Source organism: Oncorhynchus keta, chromosome 30 (assembly GCF_023373465.1).
Source record: "Oncorhynchus keta strain PuntledgeMale-10-30-2019 chromosome 30, Oket_V2, whole genome shotgun sequence".
In the NCBI taxonomy this organism is placed as follows: domain Eukaryota; kingdom Metazoa; phylum Chordata; class Actinopteri; order Salmoniformes; family Salmonidae; genus Oncorhynchus; species Oncorhynchus keta.
Genome location: NC_068450.1, coordinates 38,128,984 through 38,150,800, shown reverse-complemented (window position 1 = coordinate 38,150,800; position 21,817 = coordinate 38,128,984). Strand labels below are relative to the sequence as shown.

The 21,817-nt window shown below is 40.7% G+C and overlaps 1 protein-coding gene across 1 annotated transcript; it reads right to left on the bottom strand.

Annotated features, from left to right (window-relative positions):
- Positions 1 to 803: 803 nt before the first annotated feature.
- Positions 804 to 21,159, bottom strand: LOC118363533 (beta-1,4-galactosyltransferase 1-like). Its single transcript, XM_035744482.2, has 6 exons — positions 20,263 to 21,159; positions 15,376 to 15,611; positions 9,683 to 9,870; positions 7,207 to 7,329; positions 4,979 to 5,083; positions 804 to 2,021 (listed from the first exon to the last, which is right to left on the bottom strand). Exons 1-6 carry the CDS (start codon positions 20,516 to 20,518, stop codon positions 1,874 to 1,876), a joined length of 1,056 nt encoding a protein of 351 aa, XP_035600375.1. The 5' UTR covers positions 20,519 to 21,159; the 3' UTR covers positions 804 to 1,873.
- Positions 21,160 to 21,817: the final 658 nt, after the last annotated feature.

The window sequence follows — 21,817 nt, the reverse complement described above, 5'->3', positions numbered from 1 at the left end:
CCTATAGTTCAGCATCTTGGGAAACGGCTAACTATAGTACAGCATCTTGGGAAACGGTTAACTATAGTACAGCATCTTGGGAAACGGCTAACTATAGTACAGCATCTTGGGAAACGGCTAACTATAGTACAGCATCTTGGGAAACACTTTTGGGGAACAGCTAGGGAATTACTGACTTAGCTTTAGCGGTTAATGTACACCCATATCTCCTACTAATGTTTCAAAGTTGACCAATTCATTGATATTTTCAAGTTTATTTGGGTAAGGCAGAAATGGCTGTCATTTTACAGATTCTTCAAGGGCTGATTGCCATTCCTCTTCTGACAGAATTAAGAAGCAAACATGGAAGCCTAAGTATGGACAGACAATCACTCTGTTATATCTAGTCTCCAGTCAGAAATCGCAATGGCTTTTTCCCCTCAATAAGATTAACTGTACATGTGCAATGCCATGCCTCATAATCTTGTGTAGTTTTCAATGTATATGAGGAACGATAAGGACCCGTGGTGGCATGAGACTGCGGAGGGGAGTACGGCTCATAATAATAACCATAAAGGAGCAAATTAAATGGCATCAAACAAGTAGAAATCAAGTGTTTGATACCATTCCCCCATTCCGCTTCAGCAATTACAATGAGCCTGTCCTCCCTCATTAAAGGTGCCACCAACCTCCTGTGGTTTGGTTACTACATCGAGGCCCCCCCCCCCCAAAAAAAGAGTAAAAAAATGGTTTCCCAACCCTCTCACACTTCCTTAAACACATTACAATGAATACAAGAGGATAATTTTTTTGTGTAGACCCCCCATCTCGACTTAAAAAAAAAAAATCACAACACCAGACACTCATGATAGACAACAGCGCAGTATCATTTTACCTCAGGGTACACAATCACGACACCACCAGGCAATACATTCAGGTGCCTCTTTTCCAACTAAGGAGAGGCCTCCTTACAGGCTACCTTGAATGGTGGTCTTCACAGGGAAGGGAGCTTCAGCAGAGACACTTTTCACATAGTTCAAAATACCCAACAAAAAAACACATAAAAAACGATATGATGCAAAATGCATCATACTGGCTGTATTTCAAAAGTTATGCATCTTGAAAACTTGATTGCTGACATGCAAAACATTTTAGGACTATATCAACAATAGACTAACGAAAAACAAATACCCAAATATTTTCCTTTAAGGACCCTTAGCAGTGAGAATTAGAATGCCTAACGTAAATATCATGGGATTTGGCTGTTTCAACTATTTGTTTTTGGAATTCTAGGCCCTTTGGGGTACGTTCAAAATCTTGATGGAACATCAGTACAAAAATCCTTTAAGATTGGTTTTGTTAAGAAAACCAAAGTGATTTCGTTTGTTATTGACCTCCGAATTGCAGAGTTCCATCTTTGGCCCGACCTCTTGGCATTCGATTGGTTGAAACCCTGCTCAGCAGAGGTATTAAAAAGGCTTAGCAAGAAATTCCCCAGAAGTGACAAAACACATTATTTGTGAGTCCCTGATGCATAGGACAATCAATTAGACATTTCACAACCTCCCCCTCAAGACAAAATAGCTCACAAACGACTTGGTCTCAGCAGCTGTCTCTAGACAGAGAGAGTGGGGGCCTGAAACCACCCCGGATGTCAACTCTCATTCCATTAAGGATCCTATGATGGAAACGCTGGAATCCCAGTTCAATTCACCATCGGATGTGCAAAGACCGAAAATAAAGGGAATATTGGGGAACATGTTTGTTTGCTGATTAGAGCAGTCATTCTCTATGGTCAAAAGAGTCCAAGGCATAATATTATTTATAGTGTCAAGGCACATTTGGTTACAGCATCCACCACAGTGGCAAATTGGTTGTCAAGGCTGTTCAGGTTTTAATTGGTTTGCGGAGTCATTTTTTTCCCCACGTCCACAGTGATTTTGGTGTATAATTGATCCTTCTCCACTTTGACCACTTTGTACGACAGGGTTTTTATGCCATCTTTGTTCATGGTCTCCTTGGTGTGGGCGATGCGGTCGAACCTGGAAAGAAAAAAACACAGCTCAACCACAATTCAATGACGTGGTTTAAGACTCAAGTCTTTTTTTTATTTGGTTAAGGTGTAGCCTATGGCAAACATCTCCTCTAGATTTCACACAAATCGTTGCTTGTTATACACTACTTGATTAAACGCTACTCAAGAAATCTAACCACGGCAATCAAACTAACCAAAGTGCTACTGAAAAGTAATCTGCCACACAGTCTAGCTAACTGCCGCCGCTGATGAATAGATCATCAATAGCCCTGATGGATCAGTGAGGCCTAGTGTGATAATGACCACATTTATTGTTATGGATGTTGAGGCTTCTACTGCACGTCAATGTTTGCCCAGGCTTCTATTACACGTCAATGTTTGCCCAGGCTTCTATTACACGTCAATGTTTGCCCAGGCTTCTATTACACGTCAATGTTTGCCCAGGCTTCTATTACACGTCAATGCCTTCAGAGGTTTTTATTGCAGTGTTAAGTTTGCTTCTGTACAGAGAAGAATGTCCGAGCTGACCAAGTCATCCAGTGTTCGTGAGAAATGACGTCAAGGGAAACAGTAGGTAGTGACTGGATCCTTGTGTGACGAGGGCAAGGAGAGCCTGGGGAGTGTTCAACTGTGCACACCTTTTGTTTCCTCTCTTCTGCTCTCCTTTACAGATCTGATAGAGCTGGATAAGTGAAACCAATATAGCTGAAACTAGGTGGACCTAGAGATGTGCAACTTTCTCTTTCAAGGCGATTCGATGTGGTACAGGAACGATGTGTTTTAGTTTGAAACAATTTGGTTTGATTAGAGAATTATTCGATGCACTATCATTTGTTGCATAAACACATTCCTTTTCCATTCTATATTAAAATCTGCTGCTGATGGAGCTCATGAGCTGGGCCTCTCTGAGCAGACTTCTGTGTGTGTGTGTGTGTGTGTGTGTGTGTAAATTAAATATGTCTATGGTGTACGTACTATGTAGGCACCTCAGCTGAGCCATGAGGGAGACTAGTAGCGATTAAAAAGTTTAAGATACAAGTGAACCCCAACCCGATCCAAATGTAGGCTACTGATATTGCCTGGGGTTGTCCGGCATGCAAAATGACTTGCCGACCTCTAGTTGACAGTCATTGATCTACATGGCCGATTAATTAGGGCTGATTTCAAGTTTTCATAACAATCGGTAATCTGCATTTTTGGATGCCGATTATATTGCATTCCTCAAGGAAACTGGGTGGCAGGCTGACCACCTGTTAAGCGAGTGCAGCAAGGAGCCAAGGTAAGTTGCTAGCTAGCATTAAACGTATCTTATAAAAAAAACATCTTCACATAATCACTAGTTAACTACACACGGTTGATGATATTACTAGGTTAACTAGCTTGTCCTGCGTTACATATAATCAATGCGGTGCCTGTTAATTTATCATCGAATCACAGCCTACTTTGCCAAACGGGTGATGATTTAACAAAAGCTCATTCGCTGCAGTAATGTACCTAACCATAAACATCAAGTGAAAACATGCCTTTCTTAAAATCAATACATAGAAGTATATATTTTTAAACCTGCATATTTAGTTAAGAAATTCCTGTTAGCAGGCAATATTAACTAGGGAAATTGTCACTTCTCTTGCGTCCATTGTATGCAGAGTCAGGGTACATGCAACAGTTTGGGCCGCCTGGCTCGCTGCGAACTAATTTGCCAGAATTTTACATAATTCTGGCATAACATTGAAGATTGCGCAATGTAAACAGCAATATTTAGACTTAGGGTTGCCACCCGTTCAATAAAATACAGAACGATTCCGTAGTTCACTGAAAGAATAAATATTTTGTTTTCGAAATTATAGTTTCCGGATTTTACCATATTAATGACTTAAGGCTCGTATTTGTGTTTATTATATTATAATTAAGTCTATGATTTGATATAGCAGTCTGACTGAGTGGTGGTAGGCAGCAGCAGGCTTGTAAGCATTCATTCAAACTTTACTGCGTTTGCCAGCAGCTCTTAGCAATGGTTGAAACACAGCGCTGTTTATGACTTCAAGCCTATAAACTCCAGAGATTAGGCTGGCAATACTAAAGCGCCTATTAGAATATCCAATAGTCAAAGGTATATGAAATACAAAAATGGTATAGAGAGAAATAGTCGACACGTCATAATTCCTAAAATAACTATAACCTAAAAGTCCTTAACTGTAAATATTGAATAACTGGGAATATTGAACCACCAGCTTTCATATGTTCTGAGCAAGGAACTTAAACGTTAGCTTTTTTACATGACACATACTGCAATTTTAGTTTCTTCTCCAACACTGTTTTTGCATTATTTAAACCAAATTGAGCATGTTTCATTATTTATTTGAGACTAAATTGATTTTATGCATTATATTAAGTTTCTAAAAAATGTAAAAGTATTCTTTGTTCATTCAGTATTGCTGTAATTCTCATTATTACAAATATATATAAAAAATATATATATAATAAATTGGCCGATTAATCGGTATCGGCTTTTTTGGTCCTCCAATAAACCGGTATCGGTGTTGAAAAATCATAGTTGGTCGAACTCTACTGTCAACACAGTAGCATGCAGTTCGACACTGAAGGAGAGGACGTATCAGTTGTCCCAAAATAAGGTGATTTTGGAAGAGAGACAGAATGTAGGCCTAACACGAATTGAACATTTTAGTGACCCGTAAACACTTGATTAGATTTTGTTTGACCGATACATGCTACATTTGGATCAGTTTTGGAATCCACGGACCGATGCACTTGTATCTTAAACGATTGAAAAAAACATCTGGGACCGGTGCGTATCGTTGAATCAGTACATCCCTTGGTGGACCCATTGCTTACTCCTATTAAATCCAATTTGGCTAGTGTCACGCGAAAGGGAGTGAACAAACCCAGAGAGGGTACCATTATACATGGAAATAGAACCCCTGAGAGCAGGAGTTGGAACCTCACCTCTGTGGGTTGTCTTCGTTCCCACCATCCCGGTTGTGGCGGATCATCCTGCATTTCCCCACGGCTCCGCTGGGCCGTGAGATGGTCATCCCCTTGGAGTTCAGCCTGTTAAAAACACAGCAGAAGCTGGAGTCAGACCACCAGTCTAACTAAAACACTGTGGGACGCAGTTACAACAGCTTCTACACCTGGGAGAAAATCTGCACATTTTTCTTACACCAGTGAAATAAACCTAAAAAAGGTCAAAGAAAATGTAGGATAGATGTGAAAGGGAGTAAAACAGGTTCATTCAGTTGCCTCTGTGCAAGAGATGCAAATAGTGTACTATTGCCTAACTCCACAGGTGTAACCAGAGAGGAAGAGGCAAAGTGAGAGGGTTTACTCTGCCCAGAATCTGTCCACGCTAAGCAGATCATTCATCATTAAGCAAGTGAGGAGTTTTTGTTTTGGGGGGGCAATGAGTGTCAAATTATATTAGAATATAAAACTGAATTGCTATTTTGATACATGAGGCTTATTTCATCTAATAGAAGTTTTGTAATGCTTAGGTTGATATGAGTGCACTGATAAGTGTGATGCACGCGACATCCCGGCAACTTTGAAGAAAAAAAAAAGAAAAAACATGCTTCTCATCATTATAATCCAGAATCTCTGGGGTAACTACACTGGAAATTGATTGTTTGTGTAGCATGGTTCAGGGTCACAGCTGATAAAAGCTTCCAGAGCACAGTGAATAACTGAGTATGTCTGGAAACATCCTGTCTGCTATTGTTTACAGTATCCTTTTCAGAATGGATATGGTGACTTATCAAGCAAGCGCTCAAAAAACAGCAGAGACAAAAAACAACATCTTAACACCTTGTGCTGTTGGGTATTCATCAGTATGTGTGGAGTTCATCTATAATTCACTTCTGGAGACGGTGTTCAGTTTGGCTGGTCTATAGTGAAGCTATTGGGTTACTCCTGTCTCAAAATGCAGAAGTTAACGAGGCACAGTACATGTTATATTGAGAGAATTTCATCCCAAAACCGTCCCTTTGATATTTTAAATACACATATATACATTTAAATAAATAATTAAATAAATAAACTTGCTCAAGTGCCAAAATTCAGCATCATTTGACATGTCCCTCGTTTTCACCATCACTGTAAGGCCCTAGTTCGTGTTGCTTTGACATTATTTTAAGGCCTGTTATAAACTATTTAATATTGTGAAACAATTCATTTAAAAAATATATTTTATTCTAAAGAAACATTGAATATCTAATAGTCAAATTATAGTGTGAAAAAAAAAAATGCTCTACTGGTTACTGGACCCCACTTCCTCCTCCATAGTCAGAAAACAGAACAGCAAATAGTCCAACGCTCACAGCATTGCTGCCTCAAGCTAAACTGAATAGCATTTCAGCCATTCTGACAGCCGACCTTTGAAGGCAGTGCTGCTCATGTCAGCACGTTGATAGTCTAGAGGCAGGCTATTCGAAACACATGACTCAAGACAAATAAGGTATACAAGTTACATTCAAATGCCAAACTCCTTCCAATCTTTACACTGCTTTCTGCATTAGTGATTTAAAATGCTTGTTTGTCTAACTGATAGAGGGAAGGATAAACAAGCCTTTGTGCATTTAATAAGAAGAAACTAAATAATACAGGATTCATTTGGCAAGTGACACTTTATATATAGCCTCTTTTTTTGCCTGATTCTTGACTACTCCTTTATAGAGCCTGGTTTTGATCAGTCATGTGAAAAATAGTAACAACTGTGTGCTGTTGGCATCGTTCATAAACTGGAGAAAGAGAGATAGCTGGAAGGGGGGGGTGTTCGGGAGTGTCTCAGAGACAGGACACATCCTCACAAATGACAAGTTTGTTTGGGTGTCCCATCTGCTTGTGAAAGCACCTCGGCTGAAATGGATGCTAACAGGATACTCACTGATGCATCATTTCCTTCAAGAGCAAATGGTGGTAGTGGCATACAGGGGCACGCTTGGGGGCAAGTTGGAACAATGCAAAAAGTAGGGCTAGAAACACAACGACGCACATCCCGTGTAACAGGGTTTCAACATGTGATGGCGTTTCAACATTGCGCACTCAAGAAAATATTTTCATGTGAAACCTTGACTATCACTTTACCCAATAAATATGAATGATCTGCTTTTTACATGGAGTCCTCCTATGAGCCACAGACATCTGTCTGAGAGTGGCTGTGCTGTGCGGACTCTGACCTGTTGAAAATGTCATCGTCCTCTCCTCCCCAGCCCCAGTAGTTGTTGGGGAAGCCGTTGATCTTGAGGAATTGCTCCTTGCTCATTGAAGACACGCCTCCGAAGTACTGGTTGTACGGCAATCTGAGAGCAAGAGAAAGATGCAGAGAGAGAGAGAGAGAGAGAGAGAGAGAGCGGAAAGAGAAAAATAAATGGAGAACCTTGAATTTATTTATTAGAGTTTAAACTAGGCTTGGGCAGTATACCGTATACTGGGATATTTGGACATAACTTTCAGTGAAAGTCATTGTTTTTTTGATTCAATAGTGATCAGGGATGTGCAACTATAGTTTTTCCATTCACAGAAAAATACATTAGAGCAACACATTCAGCAGATAATGACTTCATTTTTATCAGATGACAAAAGAAGTGCAACGCTATTTGGTTGGCAGCCACACAAGTAAATAAGCTTTTAAATGAAAAAGCAAGGTCTTTGTTGTTGTTGATGATGATGATGATGATGATGATGCACGGCCATCATATTTCTAAAGTTTAGGCCAATCATAAAAATAATGTAGCCAGCTACATTTTCTAATATTTTGCTTAAAGCTAATCTTGCATTTTACCAGAGAAAAATAGGCTGGCTACACCGAGAGAAGTTCCGGGGAGAAAAGAAGCGCCGTCTGCTGATAGAATGCCCTTCGTGAATTCTCATTCGAGTTTAGAAGTGCAACTGAGGCACAAAATGTGTCTGATGGGGAGCATAAATTACAATAAGTAGTATTTTAGATCTGCAGGTTTTAAAACGCAGCAAGAAATTAATTTATGCTTTTAATCTTTGTTTCCTGTGTGAAAACAAAACAAAGGGGTAAATGACTCTGGCTCTAACAGAAACCGTAGTCAGTGCCTTACGTTCTAGGAAAGAGGAAGTATCTGCCTAGCAAATGAGGTGCTGCAGAAAAACCCTCCTCCTCAGTTTCTTATCACTGCCTTCTGCAAGTTACATGCTGGCTCTCTGTACAGTGTACTGTAGGGAAACATGGAGCCAAGAGACTGAAGCACCCTGGTTTAGCCTTGCCTCACTTGCCTGTTTATTTCGGACAACGAATTAGCCTTGGCTATCATTACATTCTTTAAATCCCATTGCTAACATTGGAAAGGTCAGCACAATTAAGAAAATCAACAAAATCAAACAAAAGACATCAATCCATTGTGGGACTTAGTCATCGAACAAATGACCCAACAAGGGAAGCTTGGCGTCTTTCCTGGAGCCGGATTTCCCTGCCAAAATCCTGTTGGATATTGAATCCAGATGCTTGGTGAGCTGCATGCCCTTCAAGGAACCTGACACACAGTATACAAGCTGTTGTCTGTGCAACAAAGGGAAAGGTTTGGTGAGAGTATGCCCATAAAAACACAGTTACAAGCCGAGAGACCTGTACTATGACCTGTAACACAGGAGGAAGGCAGCACTAGGACGTCACATCTGGGGTCAGCTTACTTTACCAATCTAAATCTTACATCAGAAGCAGGCAACAGAGCCAAACTGACAGTAGATCAGCACCTAGCCAAGCATAAGGTCTACAGCTGTGTAGGCCCAGAGTTGTGAATCACAACAGAAGAGAAGCTCCCAAATCCTTTTTATCAACCACGCAGACAAAGATAGTCACGCATCACAGAGCTCCTCCCTGTCTGACATGTCACGGTGTTACACATGTAGAGCAACAGCTGAACCCATCTAGAGTTTGCTCTACTGGTCCACTTCCCCCTCCACGGTCAGCAAACAGAGCAGCAAACAGAACACTGTGTGACACTAGGCTAAACTGATGAGTATTTAAGCCATTCTGACAGCAGACCTCTGAAGCCAGTGAGCACATTGTAAGTGATGAAGCAGGCTACAGGGACAGGGAGGGACAGTTTACTACTAAATAAAATTATATGCTAAGTGCTTTCCAACACCACCTTCTGCATTAGCAATAAAAATGCTTGCTTGTCTTACTGTCAGAGGTACGGAGAAACAAGCCTTTGTTAATTTAAATGAGAATATATTAAATAAAATTCCTTTGGCAAGTGACACTTTATAGGTGGCCTGCTATTTTACAGAACCTGGTTTTGATCAGTCACGTGAACAATAAGGAAGAAGGAAATCCTTAGTAACAACTGTCACCTGTGCTGCTGGCATCATCCACCCCCCGGGAACATGGCAGTACTGACCCCATCACTAAGCACTGCTTACTGTAAACGTCTCTACACAGCTACGGAGGTAAAGACAGCCAGAATCCGAAACTCAACAACAAAAGATGACAAAGTCCATAGAACATCATAGAACCCACAGGTGCTCTTTAAGATTTTATGTGGACACTCCCGTCCGTCCGTCCGTCCGTCCGTCCGTGTGTGTGTGTGTGTGTGTGAACGCTCATTCATGTCGGTACTATGGGCAGTGAACTGGAAACAGACAAAGACAATTCCAGGGCTATCCGTTGGAGTGTTGGCTTACCTGAAGCCAAACTTGTCCATGGAAACAGACAGGTGCCTGGGCTGGCTGAAGCACCTGTAGGTGTTGCGGTCATCCATGGGGATGAGGTCCACGTCACTGAACACAAAGCAGCCGTAGTCGTACTCCTTCAGGGCCTCCGAGTAGCCAACGTTGAGGAGCTTGGCACGGTTAAAGACTTCATCGCCGTCCTAGAGTGTGAGAATCGAGGGAATGTGGGGTTAGAATTGGAAGGTGAATCGTGTAGAAATAAAATACTTATTGTTGAGTGTCTAGACAAGGGTAGGAAACTCTGGTCCTCATTGGTTGTTTGGCCACCCATTTCTCAAGGTACTAAAGTGCACACCAGAACTAAGGCTAAACTGAAGCATCCAGGGGGCTATCTATTATAATGCGATTGACAATGCATACGTGTCAGAAACAGTACCAGACCTTGTTTAAAAATGAACATTTTGGTGAATACAATACAGTACTTAAGAGTCGTTTGTCTTTGATGACGTTGTGTTGGCATCTTGTTGTTTGCTGGAAAACCTGTGTTTACCTTGAACGAGTGGAGGACAGAGGAGCCTCTTAAAGAAGAAGTTACAGGTCTGTGAGAGCCAGAAATCTTGCTTGTTTGTAGGTGACCAAATACTTATTTTCCACCATAATTTGTAAATAAATTCATTAAAAATCCTACAATGTGATTTTCTGGATTATTTTTCTTCTCATTTGGTCTTTCATAGTTGAAGCGTACCTATGATGAAAATTACAGGCCTCTCTCATATTTTTAAGTGGGAGAACTTGCACAATTGGTGGCTGACTAAATACTTTTTTACTCCACTGTATTTACTTATCTGTAGGATTTACAACATTCAATTTACAACAAGCAGTAAGTATTACACATGATCGAGGGATACTACAGTGTATAGTATACTAGAGTTTACTATATAATTCAATAGTAAGTACCATAGTATTTGTTCATGTGGGTGAGTTTGTCTTTTCTTTCCTCTTCTCAGGCTGAAAAAAGGCAGGGTTACCAGGGCTGATGTAGTTCTACTGTAGTGATTCTCGGAGTCCTTTGGCAAAAGGACAATTGCTCTTAAATACAAGTAAAACTAAAGTTAAGGTAAAGTCCCCCCTTATCTCAGCTCGCTGGTCACCATAGCATCTCCCACCTGTAGCACACGCTCCAAGCAGGTATATCTCTAGTCACCCCCAAAACAAATTCTGTCTTTGGCCGCCTCTCCTTCCAGTTCTCTGCTGCCAATGACTGGAACAAACTACAAAAATCTCTGAAACTGGAAACACTTATCTCCCTCACTAGCTTTAAGCACCAACTGTCAGAGCAGCTCACAAATTACTACACCTGTACATAGCCCACCTATAATTTAGCCCAAACAACTACCTCTTTCCCTACTGTATTTAATTAATTAATTTATTTTGCTCCTTTGCACCCCATTATTTTTATTTCTACTTTGCACATTCTTCCATTGCAAATCTACCATTCCAGTGTTTTACTTGCTATATTGTATTTACTTTGCCACCATGGCCTTTTTTTGCCTTTACCTCCCTTATCTCCCTCATTTGCTCACATCGTATATAGACTTGTTTATGCTGTAGTATTGACTGTGTTTGTTTTACTCCATGTGTAACTCTGTCGTTGTATGTGTCGAACTGCTTTGCTTTATCTTGGCCAGGTCGCAATTGTAAATGAGAACTTGTTCTCAACTTGCCTACCTGGTTAAATAAAGGTGAAATAAATAAAAATTAATAAAAATAACGCGAGCATCGTGCTGTGTCAGTGTGCCTTCAATGTGGGCGAAGTGCCTCTCAAAGGACACGTCTCATATGTCAATGGCTTTGATCTGATGGTCCTCCAGAAAAGGTCTGCTTGGATACCCATAGAACCAAAACTGGCTAAAATATTCAACAAAAAAAAAAATGGGTCAGAAGAAACCTCCTAATAACATGACCTCAGTCCTTGTTTCGATTGCACCAAATAAAAGCGTGGCTGGTGTTCTTAAAATTAAATTTAAAAAATACAAGACAACTCACTTAAACAGAGCAGAAAAAGTCCCGACAATTGAATGAATGTTCACTAAGTAGTGTTCTCCGCTGAAGCACTTTGTTGTCAGTCACATGTCATGTTACACATTGTGGCGATAGAAAAAGAGGCCATAATATGATGCCTGATTAAAATAAACTTTGAGACATCAGCTATGGTCTGAAATAAACATCCGCTAAGGAGGTCTATGAGTGTGTTGTTCTTGAGAGTGTGTCGTTTCCCCTCCACCAAGTGATGCTTCCCGCTCTCCGACAGTGCATGACAGAATCATCTGCATACAGGGTGTGGATAATTTGCAAAGACAGAAAGAAGCAAGTGTAGAAGATTTCAGAAGTGCATGTGACCAAAATAGATTTCTCTCAGTCAGTAATAAGAGAAAGAGACAGAAAGAGACAGAAAGAGAAATGAAGCACACATTACCAGTAGAACCCCTCAGCCCATGGGGTCACGCAATTGGCCAGAGCAAGCAGGGGACAATTTCTCTCCTCTTCCAGCGACCACAGCCATTGGCCAGATACGCCCGACATGCAAAAGGGGCGGCGTTTTGAGCAAGGGGGCAGGGAAACGAGGAAGAAAAAAATAATGGGGAAAAAAGAGGAAAGGAAAGGAGAAACAGAAGAGAGAAACAGAAAGATTGAGTAGAATTCCAACAAAGACCCAATAATTGTGTTTAACAGCATTGAAGGGCCCTTTAGCAATAGCTAGGTGACTCGACTTCGGAAAACGTCAGATTGACTCATTAGTATAATAGCAGCCATTAAAGCTACTTTTCTTTGCAGTGGACACCACCATGTCAAGCCTGACATCTTGAACCAATTTACTACTTGTGTTGGAGACAAGAGTAGAGTATACTCTAAAAAATAAAATAAAAAAGTTTTATATATTCAAATAGAACCATGTATTTGCTCAGCATGACGTTCTAGGTGGGGCGTTCAGTCTACACTACAACATGTTGGTTGACACACACTTTACCTGTTGGTGGGTGGGAAGCAACAAGTCTTGGCATGAGATGTGAACAAAGAGTCAATTAGGCCTTCAAGCTGAAAAACAGTACTGGCCTCCCAAGAGCCAATAATACCTACATCTGTACAGAATCATGTAATTAAATGGATCATTAAACTACACCTAACGGATACATTTTTTTTAACAAATAGGAACAGATTTAATCTACAATATGGTCCTGTATGACCGTATTAACTTTTGGCTTGTCAATAAATGTTCAAAAGTGACTTTGGTTTATCCCAGACAGCATTGATGACTTGAAGGATATTGAGAAGGATAGACAATCGGTATCCTACGTTCAGGCCAGCCTTTGTGTGAAATGGGATTAGATGACCCAATAACTAATACATTTCCACATTGTCAACTCTGGGCTGTGCAGTGGTATTCATATTCCAGTTTTCCTTTTACCAGATTGATTTCCAAATACCCTTGAGGTCAACTCCAGTATTCACATAGTAAATCCCCATACCTGTGAGAATATAGTCTAACACTTTCAATGAGAGCACACACACACTCCCACACTGAAATCGTGAAAAAACACATTTCTGCCCATCTGTGGCCTCATGTTTCTGAGGCATAGCCGTCAGAAGTAGGGGTGCTGCTAAATCTCAACAACCAAAAAAGTACTCCTGTATGAGTGGGGAAAAATACTGATGTGGTTTAAGCATTTTTGTAGACTTAGAACATGCAATTTAGTTGTTTTTCTATAAAAGTTTTTTTACAAAAACTGTGAAAGCGAAAAAAATAAATAAAAAGTTAATGACTCACGCAAAAAAAGTAATTGATTTTAGAGGGCCCTATAGTGGCACCACTCAGGCTAATGATTGACACTGATAACAACCAAACAAACCAGGCCAGTTTGTAGCTATTATAGTAGTCAAAACTGAGGAGCCGACTTGTGGCACTAAGTGCTTATCATGATCACTACTCTAATGGTCAACTTGTCAGTCTTTGATCAAAAAAAGTGTTGGCTAGTAGCCATCTAGATACTTCTCTGTGGAGACAAACTAATTAGAGGCAACATGATATTCAGCATGTTGAACCAAGAGCCTGTAAAACTAGTGTATAACTGTGCTTTGTTGATGAAAAAAACATTAAAAAACAGACTTGATATCATCTGAGCAGGTAACTACACACGTTAAACAATAATGCTAAAAGTAAAACATTAAAATTGATAGTTACATATCAGAATATTATTTTTGTGTTAGTTGGCTGTACCTGCAACAAAATTACACTTTTTATCCCATAATAGCTTGTTCTCAAATAGGGATCCAATTTGTTTTCAGAGCTTTCATTACCATGATTGATCAAAACTCGTTTTTCTCGTGGCTCTCTCGTCTCTCTGCAGCAGACAGCAGACAGAGCAATAGAAATCACAGTATCAAATCGCGATACGTACAGAAGCGCAATACATATCATATCAGCGCCTAAGTCTCATGGTATCGTAGCTTGAGGTCCCTGGCAATTCCCAGACCTACTAAACTAGACCTACATGATCACAAAATGGCCCGAATTAGGCCTACTGACTGTTTTTCGATCTAGAAAAGACAGGAAGTGTGTCTAGGCCAGGTTCCCCAAATGTTTTGCATGAAAGTTGAAGTACAACCATTGTTGAATTCTTCCTTTAGTTATCTGTAACCAACTGTATACCTTTAGTTATCTGTAACCAACTGTATACCTTTAGTTATCTGTAACCAACTGTATACCTTTAGTTATCTGTAACCAACTGTATACCTTTAGTTATCTGTAACCAACTGTATACCTTGTTGTACATCAAAGAAAGAGTGTTCCATATATTCCAATAAAGGATCTTGATGAAAAGAAAGGTGAAAGGATAAAAAGAGCCTTCCAGACCGGGCTATTCTCGCAGGTCTTTCAAGTGACAGAGATAGACAGTGTGGCTTTCAGCGTTTTCTGCGTCACGTCCATTTGTGTTCGGTGATAGTCTCTTGGTTGTGCAAACACCATGAATAAATAAAGGAAATGGACAAAGAACAGACGCCGAGACAAATGCTGGCACTACGTTTTATGATCTGATTTCTTCCCATATATACGGGAACACAAAGGACTACTGCAAATTTTAGGAGTTGTTAGTTACTTGGATGCTAGCCTACTCTTTCTCTTGACACGTCAAACCTTTGACAGACTGGGAGAAAAAAAAAAAAACTATATATATACATAAAAAAAGGGACTAAAAAGCTTCTGACAAGCAACACAAGGTTGAATCTGACTGAAGTTCGCTGTCCCAGAAGAGTTAGGCTACTCAATAAGCACACAAATCTACCAGCACGTCTCAATGAGACAAGTCACTTGGCAGCTGCCATTACGGCCTGTAATTTGGGGGCTTGATGCCCTTTTGTTTTTACACAGCCTACCCATTCTGCTTAAAAGCGTAAAACCCAAATAAAATATGGCGAAAGTACCTGTGATGTACGGTACCAGTAAACTCCAGCTAGCCTATATTTGAAATATACAGAGCACCTTTGTTTATTTCTTGCAGTAAGACAGCCTCATTTTTAAAAAGGGCACTGCCTGCCTACACTGAGACTTGCTCACTGGTTAAAACCTTTTAACCTGCGTTTCCCACTACTCCATCCTGCTGTATGCAGACAAGAGAGCAGACGGGGGCCGGCTGGGAGGGACCCACCTGGTTGATGACATAGATGCCATAGTCCAACTGCTGGCGCTGAAGTATGGGGTGGAGGTAGTAGAGCCAGAACTTGAGGTGCTCGTCGCGGTTGCGGAAAGGGATGATGATGGCCACCTTCTGGAGGGCCACGCAGTCTTTGGGCTTGAAGCGCCCCCCATTCTTAAGATTGGGGTTTTCCTTCCTTACCACGTCCAGGCTGACTGGGTTGGAGAACTCAATTCGCAGTGGGCCAACTGGACGAGAACGAGAAAGGAGAGGTCATACATTTTTGTCAGGGCTCCATATCTACAATAGCCCTGATAATTGATGATTCGGTGGAGCCAATGGAAATAGCATGTCAAATCTAAAACTCCATTGGTCCCAGGCCTCCCACAGTGAACTTCACTACTTTCATTAAAATCTGCTTTCTCTGCCCTCAGATTTAGCCTCACATTGAAGTGTTTCACCATTTGCTTTTCAGGACAACATGGGCTACAAGTAGAACACAAAGTAATTTGATACAGTTATTGACAAATGTCAAAAAACAAATAAGGTCCACCAAACAAACCCTGATAAAAAAAATAAAAAAAACATTTATAATACTACAAGTACAGAAATTGTTGGAGGGAAATTAATATCCAACTAGTCAGTGACAACTTTGTGGAGGTTGGAGTTTGTGACAGCAACTAAGTAATTTTATTATTGACACTATGTCCTGGGATTCCTATGATCTTCTATGTAAGAGAACCTCTTACGTTCTAACGACTCGTGCGGTTTGTGAGCGCCACACAGCAAAACAGGTTACATGTGCTAGTTTGTGAGAGTTTCAGCTTTTCATAGATGGGATTTGTCCATTTCTTCTGCATCCGCTGATACCAACCATACGTCTGTGTGATTCACGGGGACTAAGATAGAGCAGTGTTTGTGAGACCAGGATGTGTTTTTGGGAGCCGCCCGTGTCGCAAAGTCCGCTCTAGCTCAGCCACCATTAAGCAGTCTGTAGCTCAAACAGACCATGTTTAAAATCATATCGTAGGACTAATATAGGTTGGGCAGGTTTATACTATAGGAAGGAAATCTAGCCTAGCTATCCAATCTCCTGTTTTCAGCAATTGAGTTCTCTCCTGACAATGTCTTCTGAGCTGTTTTATTATTAAAAGCGGCAATATGTAACTTTTTGGGTGACCTGACCAAATTCACATAGAAAAGTGTGTTATAGATATGTCACTCACTGAAAGCAAGTCTAAGAAGCTGTATATGTGTTCTATGTGCGCCATTTCTATGTGACTCGTTCTCAAGTTTTGTTTTTGTGGCTTTTACTTCCAGTTATGCCCCAGCTTCACACAACTGAAAATACAATATCTTTGGTTATGCAAAATATATTTCAAAGCAGTTTAGATGGTACAATGATTCTCTACACCAGTGGTTCCAAAACTTGTTATAGTCCCGTACCCCTTCAAACATTCAACCTCCAGCTGCGTACCCCCTCTTCTAGCACCAGGATCAGCGCACTCTCACATGTTGTTTTTGCCATCATTGTAGGCCTGCCACACACACACTATATGATACATTTATTAAACATAAGAATGAGTGTTGTCACAACCCAGCTCGTGGGAAGTGACAGAGTTCTTATAGGACAAGGGAACAAATAATAATATAATAATGATGCTCTTTATTTAGCCATCTTACATATAAAACAATTTGTTCATCACAAATTGTGAATAACTCATCACAGGTTAATGAGAAGGGTGTCCTTGTAACGCACATACCTCTGCAATGTTGTATTGGAGAGAGTCTCAGTCTTACATCACTTCCCACACAGTTTGTAGTTAGTTTTCATGCTAGTGAGGGCCGAGAAACCACTCTCACATAGGTACGTGGTTGCAAAGGGCAATCAGTGTCTTAACAGCGCGATTTGCCAAGGCAAGAAACTCTTGAGCGTAGCCCTATACGGAAATCTGGCAGTGGCTTCTAATTCAATTCGATTTTCACAGAACCGGTTGTTGCAATTTTGATGAGGCTCTCCTGTTCAGATATCAGCAAGTGGACTGGAGGCAGGGCATGAAAGGGATAACGAATCCAGTTTCTTGTGTCATCCGTTTCGGGAAGTACCTGCATAATTGTGCACCCAGCTCACTCAGGTGCTTCGCTATATCACATTTGACATTGTCCGTAAGCTTGAGTTCATTTGCATACAAAAAAAATCATACAATGATGGAAAGACCTGTGTGTTGTCCTTGTTAAGGCAGACAGAAAAGAGCTCCAACTTCTTAAATCATAGCCACAATTTTGTCCCACACATTGAATAGTTGGGGAGAGTGTGTGTAAATCCTAGATACAGATCATTCAGGCAAGAAAAAACATCACCCAGACAGGCCAGTCATCATGCAAGCAGTCAGACAAGTGAAAATGGTCAGTAAAAAACAAAGCTTTTCTCTCTCAATTTAAAAAAGAAACGTGCCAATACTTTGCCCCTTGATAACCAGTGCAGTATGCAGTATGCTGTAAAAGCGTTACATGGTCGCTGGCCATATCATTGCATAATGCAGAAAATACACATGAGTTCAGGGGCCTTGCTTTAACAATATTAACCATTTTTACTGTAGTATCCAAAACATCTTTCAAACTGTCAGGCATTCCCTTGGCAGAAAGTGCCTCTCGGTGGATGCTGCAGTTTACCCAAGTGGCGTCGGGAACAACTGCTTGCATGCGCGTTACCACTCCACTATGTCTCCCGGTCATGGCTTTTGCGCCATCAGTACAGATACCAACACATCTTGACCACCAAAGTCCATTTGATGAAACAAAGCTGTCCAGTACTTTAAAAAATATCCTCTCATGTTATCCTGGTTTCCAGAAGAGGATGTCTTCCTTAATTGACCCCCCATAAACATATACCAGGAGCTGTGCCAGGCCCGCGACGTCTGCTGACTCATCCAGCTGTAACGCATAGAATTCACTGACTTGTACGCAAAACAGTAATTGTTTCAAAAGAAGAGGGCACAACAAAGCCTATTCCCCCTCATGAAACTGAAAAGATATGTCATGGGTCCTGAGATCCTTAAAAAAGGTTCTACAGCTGCAACACTGGTTGCATCACTGCCTGGTACGGCAATTGCTCGGCCCACGACCGCAAAGCACTACAGAGGGTAGTGCGTACGACCCAATACATCACTGGGGCTAAGCTGCCTGCCATCCAGGACCTCTACACCAGGCGGTGTCAGAGGAAGGCCCTAAAAATTGACAAAGACCCCAGCCATAGACTGTTCTCTCTACTGCCGCATGGCAAGCGGTACCGGAATGCCAAGTCTAGGACAAACAGTTTTTACCCCCAAGCCATAAGACTCCTGAACAAGTAATCAAATGGCTATCCGGACTATTTGCATTGTGTGCCTCCCCCCAACCCCTCTTTTACGCTGCTGCTACTCTCTGTTTATCATATATGCAAAGTCACTTTAACTATACATTTATGTACATACTACCTCAATTGGTCCAAACAACCAGTGCTCCCGCATATTGGCTAACCAGGCTATCTGCATTGTGTCCCGCCACCCACCAACCCATCTTTTACGCTACTGCTACTCTCTGTCCATCATATATATGCAGTCACTTTAACCATGTCTACATGTACATACTACCTCAATCAGCCTGACTAACCGGTGTCTGTATGTAGCCTCGCTACTTTTATAGACTCGCTACTATTATTTTTCACTGTTGTTTTTATTTCTTTACTTACCTATTGTTCACCTAATACCTTTTTTGCACTATCGGTTAGAGCCTGTAAGTAAGCATTTCACTGTAAGGTCTACTACACCAGTTGTATTCAACACGTGAAAAAATAAACGAGGCTACTCAGGCAAGAAAAAAAAAAACTCACCCAAATGTATAGCCCAGTTGGAAAATATAAAATGTACTGTTTAAAAATGTGAATAATTAAAATGTTTATTATTTAGCATACCCCCGATGGCATTGGATACCCCAGTTTGGGAATACCTGCTCTACACTATACTTGCTTGTTTTGTCACAAACTGAAATTAGGTGAACTATTAGAATGTTAGCAACCAGGAAATGGCAGAGTGATATCTGCATAGTGCAACTTTAAAGACACAATAGTATGGCTCCTACATGCCAGTGACTTACACAAATAGGTAAGTACTTAGCAACAGTAGGTCAAATTACAACTGCCATACAAAAAAGGAAAAGAAGGTCATACTACATATATGAAATAGTTTACTTAGTGTTGTTTTCTGTAATGTGACCTTGAGATTGACGTTCCTAAACCCCAAGACCACATTGCTTTTCAATTCAATCTCCAAGACTGCTGAGGGCCGAACGAGCACACCACTGTTATCCACAGACTCCCACCTCTGGAGCACTCAGGGTTTTGTGGCAGAAGGATAGATCAGCTAGGGTCACAGCTGCATAAACATCTCCTTTAGCTCAGATTTTTTTTTTAATTAAAAAGAGAAGGACACTGAACAACAACAAACCTGTGTGGAAATAAGATAAAGCAAACCATGAATTCAAGAGCACTAGCAGTAGACCTATGCTACGCATTAATAATGCATGGTGGGGCTATAGATAGGCCTATTGTATAAATAAGTTAAATACCCTACAGGGTAAGCAGTCATAAAATAACTGGTGGCTATGCACTCATCTATACTTTGAACGTGTAGTTTACATTAGGTTAGAGAATTAAGGGACATGTAATCCAAGCTCTTTATTAATTCCTTATCAGAACATATGAATGATTGCGCCTGACAGACATGGCTAAATACTTGTATAATTGCTTGCTGATAAGAGACTTTGGCAAGACTACCAACCAATCATCATACAATGCACCATTGATGTTGATTAAATATGAATGTTGTTCGTTTTGGCAACATATCAGCTAACGTTACTTACCAAGCAGTGGCGATGTGTCAGGACATTTTCCAAACTCTTTGGTGATTGTAGTCACGTTGTCTACAGAAAAGTGGTTAGTTTCAAACGCGTCCGGTACTGTGTCCTTTGATGCAGTTTGGTCGTGCTTCGCAAATGCAAAACGAAAATCTAATGTCCTCACGTAAAAAATGAAAGTGACCGAAATATGGAAAAAACATAGAAGGACGACCAACTTGCAGATTCTATGGAGAACACTGAAATTCACTGAATCCCGCATCGTTAACTTGCTATGTTAAATTATATGGTTAAACAAATCTAAAGTAGGTAACGTTAGCAAGTTATTTCCTTGTTAACGTTACGAAGTTACAACACCATACCCAATGTCCGAGGATATCCCCTGTCAACTAACTAGCTAATTTACTCGATGCTAGCTGATGGTAAAAAAACAAACATTTCCGCTAGAAACAACTTCAACATAACCTTAGTTATATCCTTGCACTTCCGTCGTATTCCGTCCAATAAAGAAGTTGTCTTGTTGTAAAAGCCTCCCTCAAGTCACTATCACAACGGTCCCAAATTTCTTAAACGATGTAGCTAACTATCAGGCGTTATCACTTGCTGGTAGCTAACAGTACAGCAGCGAATAATTACATAGAGCAGCAAATCCACGAAAGGCAAGATTCTCTGAATAATCCGTTTCCCATTTGCCAAATTGACTTCTACTAAACTCAATTACACACATATATCCGATGGTATTAAAGCTAGTGTATTTAAAATATGACCTTCCGGGAATAACGATGTAACTTCAAAGTTGTACAAATTCGAAAAAAGAAAGTAATCCCTCTGACAGACATTTCCTTGTGGAGACATAACAAAAATTGTCGTCTAGTTCAAGTGGCATCTTCTTCATCTTCTTTAAAGTTTTATTGCAGACTACACCTATTGGTGTATTGCCGCCACCTACTGTACCGGGTGTAACAAAAATACATTCCATTGCGAGAAGGAGGGGGACCCAGGATAATGCTAATTAAATCAAACAACCATCCCACTCCTTCAGTCACATTCAAATCACATCCCTACACAGGCCCTGGTGCCTGTGATAATGGAGTATTAATCGACTGGATTCCTTGTATGTCTCTGCAAAATAACTCCCAAAAAACATTCAGCCACACACACAATGCCTATTTTCTTAGATTTCCTCTCCGTTTGCACTGTAAAGTTAATATCCAAAGTAATAAACTCTACAAAGTCCACCTTGTTAACATGCAACATGTCAGGATCCCTCTGTTGACAAGGAATATCATCTTGTGTCTCTAGTCTTATTACCATTACTTCTTCAACTTCACTCCTTTCTTCCGCTCTTCTCAACGCCTCCAGATAGGAGACATTCTGGACAGCCCTTATTCTTGACACCTTTGTCTCCTTCACCCTAACTTCAGAAATTCGGGTGCATGTTCACCACCACAATTGCAGCATTTAGGCTCAGCTGGCATATAATACTTCTCCTGTCTACATACACTTGACACATGACCAAATGATTTACATTTATCAAACCACATGGCTTTGGGCATGAAGG